The sequence below is a fragment of the Semicossyphus pulcher genome, unplaced genomic scaffold, assembly GCF_022749685.1.
Source record: "Semicossyphus pulcher isolate SPU_LCO1_2020_fin unplaced genomic scaffold, fSemPul1.0.p SCAF_5, whole genome shotgun sequence".
NCBI lineage: Eukaryota > Metazoa > Chordata > Actinopteri > Labriformes > Labridae > Semicossyphus > Semicossyphus pulcher.
Genome location: NW_027211726.1, coordinates 32,276,795 through 32,285,687, shown reverse-complemented (window position 1 = coordinate 32,285,687; position 8,893 = coordinate 32,276,795). Strand labels below are relative to the sequence as shown.

General features: G+C 44.5%; 1 protein-coding gene across 1 annotated transcript in view; it reads right to left on the bottom strand.

The window, feature by feature from the left end:
- LOC138608375 (NLR family CARD domain-containing protein 3-like) overlaps positions 1-204 on the bottom strand; it is a 186,272-nt gene extending 186,068 nt beyond the window's left edge. Inside the window, exon 1 of the mRNA XM_069680950.1 lies at positions 128-204. Within this exon, the coding sequence (XP_069537051.1) occupies positions 128-204 (77 nt within the window). The remainder of the gene's footprint in view (positions 1-127) is intronic.
- Positions 205-8,893: the final 8,689 nt, after the last annotated feature.

The window sequence follows — 8,893 nt, the reverse complement described above, 5'->3', positions numbered from 1 at the left end:
AGTGAGCTGTTGTTCACCTGTTCAGCAGCAGGTGTGACAGTGAGTGTGAGTGATGATGGTGCAGTGATGTGAGTGCTGAGCTGTGACATGGAGGAGAGTCATGGACAGTTAGAGATCCTCATCTCACCTCAGAGCTTCATGTTCCCCACGCAGAGAGCTTTTAGAGGGAGGGGCTCCCTCCTCTGTGTCCTCACACTGATCCATAGCAGAGCGCCCCCTGCTGGCAGAGCTGCACTCTGAGCAGAAGCAGCACATTGATCAATAAAGAATGATTACAGCTTCATATGAAACTGTTCACAATGAGCTTCACAGTAAAACACGTGGTACACCTGAACGCATCACTGACAATGATGTCATCATATCACATGTTACAGCACGCTCACACTGTGTACTTTTACTGCTCATACTTTAAGTCCATGTAGCTGATAATACTTTGAGCTTTTACTGCAGCACAGACTGTGAAGACTTCCTGAACATCACACTGATTCTGTCATGATTTGTATGTTTGACACTTTAATAATAATCGATGACGTTCCCTCAGTTTCACTCGTGTTTCAGCTCCTCTCATGTGTCAGAGCTGCAGGTCAACATCTCACTGTTTGATTTCTTCATCAGCTCAGACTGAGCTCAGAGACAGGCCCTCACTGCTGTCTCTAACTGTCCTGTTAGCATGGTTAGCATAGCCTGCATGGTAACTGAGAGTCATTGTGCTGTCTGCACTTCTACAGTAGTCAGAGCAGCTAACGCACCTGGAGGCTAACTGTTAGCTTACAGCTCTTTTTACACTTAAATTAAACTGAGAGTCTTTAAAACAGTGAAAAGTGTCACTTACCAAAGCTTCAACACGGAGAACAGATCTGCGTCACAACGAGGAAGTCAAAGTAAAAACTCAAAACTGGAAAAACTACATTCTTTTAACCTGCATAGCAACAAGGATTCAAAAGTCACAGCCTCCATTTGACTGAAGGAAGTTTGATGTTTTATGATTTATGAGGAGAAATAAAAGTGTTTGTGTCATCAGAAGCAGCAGAGATCGTCGTCATGTTGACACCTCAGCTGTCAATCAACAGAAGACATTCAGACATTAAACATGAAGACAAAAGCACTTTTATTGTGGAACATCCAGCTTTTTGAATCTCACTTCCTGTGTGAGGAAAACAGTCAGAGATGTGGAGAATAAAGTGTTCATGTGATGAGAATAAAGACTTTGACAGGTGAGAGCAGTCTGTCTTTATGTGTCAGAGTGCTGAGCAGCTCAGGTTTCACACACAAACCTGTCTGTCAGAGGAAATGAGAGCAGTCACATGACGCTACAGCAGCCAATAGACCAATGAACACAAAGACACGCCTCCATGCAGCTCAGTCTGTTCCTGAATATTGACCTCTGAACTGCACTGAAGTCCTGAAAGTGAGTAAATGTACTGAGTTACTTTCACCACTGGTACATTGAAGTGAAAGTGCTTCATTGTTTACATGAACAGTTCAGACCAAAGCAGGGATGGTGATGATGTAGACCCAACTCTTTGTTCTATTCACATCATTTTACTCACATGAATGAAAGCAGAGACGTCTTTACTCAGCTTCAGACTGCTTCTCTTTACTGTCTCAACTTGTTTGATGTCTTTTCTTTTTGCTATTTGTTCTCACTGTTTCACCTGAGCACTGAAAAAACACCTGTGTTCCCCTGAATACTGAGTGTTGTTTATGAGAGAGTGACGATGAATTCTGCCTCTTACCTGGTTTGAAGTGGATCAGGTGATCAGTCAGTACGGCTGCAACATAAATCTGCTCTTCATCGTCATCGGGATGTGAACATGCGTCATAAACACAGCGCAAAAGACTTCCTGAATGAATAAAAATCTTTGTATGTTCATCAGACATTCGTTCACACTGAGCATGTGCAGATTGGACCAATCAGATGAAGCCTCAGCTAGCCGTTAGCTTCCCTCAGATTGATTGTTGACTGAGAGGTGAGCTAGCACGAGGCTGAGGAAGGAGAGAAGAGCGAGGAAGATGTGAAGGCTGAAAAAGAGCAGTGTACTAAAGAGTGCTCAGCTACCTGCGACCACCAGAGGGCGCTACAGCCATGGTGATGATCCTTCTTTAACACAGTGAGACATTGAAGAGCCTGTTATTCCTGCTGCTTCACCAGCGGTGTTATTATATTGTTCCTCTGGATGTAAAGACATTATATCCTTCCTGCTGTGTTATCCTCGTCAGTAGTGTTATTTTATTGTATTATAATTATAACCAGTGTTTGCTAGAGGCCTTATGACTGTGGAGATTCAGCGTTTGAGCTCTTATTTTATTCTGCGATGACGTGAACACACACAGGTGTGAAACATGCAGAGCAGCAGGGACACACAGGAGCTGTAAATGTAGCTGTAGAAATATAGCAGGCCTTATCATTAGCTTAAACACTTGTTGTTATTGTGAGGAACACACGTTGATGAAAGCATCAGGCAGGATTAATTAGGGCCTGAACACTGTAATGAACACATTATGAAGGTAGCATTAGCATCACCATCAACGAGCTAGCTTCAGTAGCTGACTGCAGCTACACAATAAAAGGTTATTCTTTACCAAGGTACAATTAAAGATGGAGTTTGTACTTTGAAAGGACGACAGCAGGGCGACCTCCATGTTTACCACCTACAACTGATCCCACTAATAATCTCTAGAAACACACTTCTGCTTATTGTGTCACTTATATATTTCATACATGTGTCATTTACTGCTTCAGTTTAACACCTGGACGTACCTGCAGAATATATGACGTCATAACTAGCTAGGAGCCAATCAGGGTCCACTATGTAACTTACAGTGTGATGCAGCAACAAACACGCCACAGCTAAACTTTAGAAATGAGAAATATTTACATATGAAGAGATTCTGGGTTTTTACATGAGGGAGAAGGAAATGTCATTTTAACAGTTTTAACTCGGTCATTTCACTTTTTAAAAAGAAAACATGTCAGACACAAATTATCAGTCAGAGCATTTTAAACGTCTTTAACTCGTCCTCAGCCTGCAGATGTTACCAAGTTATCATCTTTATGAATATTTACAGAATATCTCCACTAATCAAGTGTTAGGTCGGTCCGTTTACACCCCTCTGACTCAGGGGACTCCAGCTAGCATAAAGTAGCTACAGTTAGCACAGGTCTAACTCATGGAGAAGAGGAAACTGCGGGGTGTTTGAGAACTATGTTTTACACTCTGTGGCCGTTTGGATAAATCTCAGGTCACTTACCTGTGCAGTGAATCAAATGTCAAACTCCACATCAGAAGCTTTTCACTCCCAAACTCCCTCTAAGTTTTAACAACGCTGCGATTTTTATCCAGCAAGTACACAGAGCCGGCGGGTAGTTCAGGGAGCCTGGGAGAGTGGAGCGTTACCAGTAATTATACACATTACATTAACCTGAGATTTTACCAACATACTGATGTGTTTTCTGCCAAAGCCGAAATATGTGGTTAAAGTGTTTCTGTAGTTTTTACTGAATGCTTTATTCTCACATTTAGCCACAAGCTAACCCCAGAGACGACTGTCAGACAGACCGCTGTTATCAGAATACACATCCTGCAAACATTGTTTCACATTATGAACACAAACAGGCCTTAATCTATTTACAAATACAGGTTTTGTTCGTTTCTTTGTGAATATTTAATTGTTCTTTTTAGAAATATAAACTGCTGAATGAATCAAAAGATATGAACAAAGGATGACTCTAAAGATGGCTCTAATCTACATTTTAAATAGACATATTTAAAAACAGAGCAAGTATTTTCTCTTTAATAAACACCATGTTTTTCTGCTAAAAAAGAAAAAGTAATTACAGTTATTACGCAGCAAATAACATCCACATGTTTGTGTTGTTCCCATGAAACATTTCACGTGTCAAACAGTGACCCCATGTGGCAGCGAGTGTTAATGACAGTTAAATAATCTGACATCAGTCAAAGGGCTGAGTGTGTGAACATGGACAGATTACAGTTACTGTATCGACAGATTTGATTAAACTTTATGTCCCCACAGTAAGTACAGCAGCTGCGTTTACAAAGTACTTACGTTTCTCAGGAAGTATGAATACAATTGATACTGTGCAGTCCTTCTGAACCTGTGGGTGTGTTTTACACTTTGATGAAAAATTCAACTTTATGGATAAAGAGGTTTGTAGTAGGCTTTATATAAAAAACGTTTTACTTAATAACTGCTTTATAAGGCGTTCTAAAGATAAAGAACTTGATTAGACAGCAGTTACTCTGCTACACTAAAGTAACAACTGTTGACAGATGCATTAAAGGATAACTTCGGGATTTTTCAACCTAGACCCTATTTTCCCATGTGTTTGTGTGTACGTGACTAGTGGAGACAACAATTATTGAAATCGATCCAGTATTCAGGGAGGGAGCACCGGCCGGCAGCCGCCAAATGAGAAACAATGTAACTAAACGGGGCACCGCGCATACGCCAATATACGGCCACTAACAGCGCTTGTTTTTGCTCCTGACAGGCTCAGATCGTTATAATAAGTGTCTGACAACACTGTGGCAGCCATGCTACTTTACCTCATGCTCTCTGTCGTTGTCTGTAACCAAGTCTCGCTCACGGAGAAGTCTCGCGCGAGACCGTAGTTGTTGCAGGAAGAAGGAGAGAGGAGTGAGAGAAGACAAAGACGAAGAGGTAGAAGTGCCGTTTGTTGTGTTGGAGTACAGTGTTGTCAGACACTTACTATAACGATCTGAGCCTGTCAGGAGCAAAAATAAGCACTGTTAGTGGCTGTATATTGGTGTATGCGCGGTGCCCTGTTTAGTTACATTGTAACTCACTTCACGGCTGCCGGCCGGTGCTCCCTCCCTGCATACTGGATCGATCTCAATAATTCAGAATCAGAATCAGAATATCTTTATTGTCATTGTAACAGGTACAACAAAATTAAGTGCAATCCTTTGTAGTGCAAAAGAGCTTATAAATAATAAAAAAGAAGAAACACATGGAAAAAAAACAAACAGTATAAAACAACCCACTCACTCGTCCACAAAACAATATTTCACACAGTCCTAAAAGTGCATATCTCGTGTAAGACAGTGTAAGACAGCGGTGCATGTGTTATGTGAGTCGCTGCGTGGCAGAATTTAATGCAACGACGGCTGTAGAATAAAAACTATGTTTTAGTCTGTCAGTGCATGTTTTGATGACCCTGTATCGTCTGCCTGATGGGATCATTTCAAGCAGATTGCGTCCGGGGTGTGATGAGTCCTGTAGGATGGCTAGAGCTTTCCTGAGGCAGCAGGAGCTGTGTAGTTCTTCCAGTGGTGTCAGAGGGCAGCCGATGACTTTCTGGGCCACCTTAATGACCCCCTGCAGCGCTTTCTTCTGTGCCACTGTGCAGCTGGCAAACCAAACACAGAGGCAGTATGTATGCTCTCGATCGAGCAGCGATAGAAGGACACCAGCAGCTTTTGAGGGATGTTGTGCCTCTTGAGAACCCTCAGAAAATATAGTCGCTGCTGGGCCTTCTTCACCAGCTCTGCTGTGTTTGTGCCCCATGTCAGGTCCTCTGAGATATGGACTCCCAGGAAGCGGAAGTCTGAGACCCTCTCCACACATTCCCCACTGATGTGCAGAGGCTGGATGTCCGTTTTCTTCTTTCTGAAGTCCACAATTAGCTCCTTGGTTTTTGATGTGTTCAGGAGCAAGTTGTTGTCCCTGCCCCATGCCGTCAAACGCTCCACCTGGTCCCTATAGACAGACTCATCCCCTCCAGAGATGAGCCCCACCACGTTGGTATTGTTGTGGCAAAAAGTTCCACAAACTCTCTTATCTGCAACTTAATTTCAGTCTCCAATAGATAATAAAACTTGGTTAAAAAAACTCTTAAAAATATAATCAAAGTCTTCAAGAACTCACTAGAGACTGGCAGAATCTGATGCAAAAAGAGTTCATCCCCGTATAAATACAACGAAATAAACCAGAGTCCATCCGGATGAGACTGCCCACGGGTCAGCCGCTCGGGTCTTACATACTCTAAACCCCCCCCTCGCTCTGGCTCTCTGCCCTCAGTTTGTTTCCTTTCAGTTTTGCCCGACCCATTTCCAACTTTTCTGCAGGACTCTTCCTCACTCCGGCCAATTAGGCACGTTCATGCACTGTACAACAGATAAGGGAGGGGCTCGGGGGGACACCTGTTTTTCTTGGCCAGCTGCCAACCCTGCACCTGGCTTTTATACTGAGCCCAGCGAGTTTCTCAGCTTAGGATTCTATATTTACAGTTTTTAACACTTTAGATTATAAAACATTAGAATATAAAACCTCAACTATAAAACATTTGCCTGTAAAACTTTAACTTTAAGGCATTATGACTATAAAAACTTTAACTTTAAGGATTTAAAACATTTAATTTATGAATCTTATGGGTATATAACTTCAACTCTAAAACATTTGATTATAAAGCTTCAAACATTTTTTCAAACAGTATCATCTGCAAATTTGACAGTGGTGTTGCTGTGGTGTGTGGGGGTGCAGTCGTGTGTATAGAGTGTAGAGCAGGGGGCTCAGCACACAGCCCTGTGGGGAGCCGGTGCTGAGGCTGAGAGCTGTGGAAAAGTGGGGTCCTACTCTGACCCTCTGTGTGCAGTCTGTCAGAAAGTCCTTTATCCAAAGGCAGGTGGAGTAAGTAAGTCCCAGATTTGACAGTTTGGAGACCAGTCTGTGGGGGAGGATAGTGTTAAAGGCAGAGCTAAAGTCTATAAAGAGAAGCCGCGCGTAGCTCCCCTGCTGCTCAAGGTGGGACAGAGCAGCGTGGAGGGCTGTGGCTACGGCATGCTGTTAGCCCTGTATGCAAGCTGGTGTGAGTCGGAGGTAGGAGGAATGAATGATGTGATGTGGCTCCTGACCAGTTTCTCCAAGCACTTCATTACCACAGGGGTGAGTGCTACGGACCGGTAGTCATTGAGGCTGGTGATGTTTGTTTTTTTGGGCAGGGGGACTATGGTGGAGGATTTCAGGCAGGGTGGGACAGTGGACTGGGTTAGCACGGGCTGTGCTTTAGAGAGCCCTATCGCCAGACCTGAAGGCGGGGTTCCTCTCCTTCAGCAGCCGCTGGACCTCCCTGGTCATCCAAGGCTTTTGATTGGGGTAGACCTGAATACGTTTGTCCACTGTGACAGTGTCTATGCAGTTCTTGATGTAACACAGGACGCTGTCAGTGAACACCCCCAGGTCCGGATGTTCAAAAATGTCCCAGCTGGTCCTGTTGAAGCAGTCCTGCAGCTGCAGAGAGGCTCCATCAGGCCAAACTTTCACAGTCTTGGTGGGGATAGCAGTTTTCCTGAGGGGGATGTATGCAGGGATTAAAAGCAGTGACATATGGTCAGACTGGCCCAGGTGTGGTATTGGTCTTGCCCTGTAGCCCAGCTTGATGTTAGAGTAGACCTTGTCTAATGTGTTGGCTCCCCTGGTGGCACACTTTACATGCTGGTGGAATTTAGGGAGCACTGTTTTTAAATCCCCATGGTTAAAATCCCCCGCAACAATGTGCACTGCGTCCAGATACATGTTCTGCTGGCTGCTAATGCTGTCGTACAAATGTCCCAGTGCCGAGTTAGCATTAGCATCTGGTGGTAGGTAAACAGCAGTAATCATGACCGCAGTAAACTCTCTGGGGAGGTAGATGTGTCTGCATTAAAAAGTCACATACTCCAAGTCCGGGGAGCAATGACTGTCTACAGTCACTGTTAGTGCACCAGTTGTTGTTAACATACACACACAGCCCCCCTCCTCTGCTCTTACCGGAGTCACTGGTCCTGTAATGACGCTGTGCTTTGTGGCCTGCTAGCTGAATGGCAGAGTCCGGTATGCGTGGATGAAGCCAGGTTTCGGTGATCAGCAGGATGCAGCTGTCCTTTATGTTGTTGTTTGTTGCCACCTGCAAACTTAGTTCATCCATCTTATTAGCGAGGGATCTGGCGTTGGTGAGGAAAAAGCTGGGAAGCGGTGGTTTGTGTGGCTGCCTTCGTAGCCTCGCTAGCGCGCTGGCCCTGCAGCCCCGCTTTTGCTTATGCTACCTGCGTCGCCGCCGCCGCCTCCTCCCTGTGGGGATGGTAATCCACTGGGAGCCAGGGCTCCTTGCTATGTCCACCGGGATGCCGTGTGAGCGGTGAAATTCAGCCGTAACACTCAGCTCGCTGCAAACTCCGATCTTCAGGAGATCATGCCGACTGTAGGTGTTAATCGTCCGACAAAACGTACATGAAACGAAAATCAACACGTACACAAACACAAACACACGTACAAAGCACCGAAAGGAAAAGCACCAATTGCTGTATCCTCTTATCACTTACACACAAACACATGGGAAAATAGGGACTAGGTTGAAAAATCCAAAAGTTATCCTTTAATAATGTCTCTATTCAGCATGTTCACACAGCGGCCATTTTCCTCTTCTTCAGACGCATGGCCTGCATGCTCCTGCTGACAGAGTCCCAGTGGGAGGGGTCCCAGCCCAGGAACCAGCCGGTGAAGGTGGGGGGCTCATGGCCTTGTTTCACCACCACCAGAGGGGTCTGCTTGTCCCGCCCGCTCGGGTCAGACTCCACGTACTGTTTGGCTGCAAGCGAAACAAAGGAGTCACAGTTACAACGCACTGGTAAGTCTGTGTGGTTTCAAATGTCTGTAGTGACCTCTTGTGGTGAAAAGAGGAAATACATGTGAAATTTAAGGCAGAGAACTTGTTTGCTGATGTTTTGTGATGTTCAAATAAAGGGAGAAAATAGACGAGAGAGGAGAAGATCAAACAATAGTTATTTAAGCTGTAAGAAGATAAAAGGACTGCAGACATCTGTACAGACCAGGACTCATACAAACCAATGTGACTGTCAGCTGATTGATT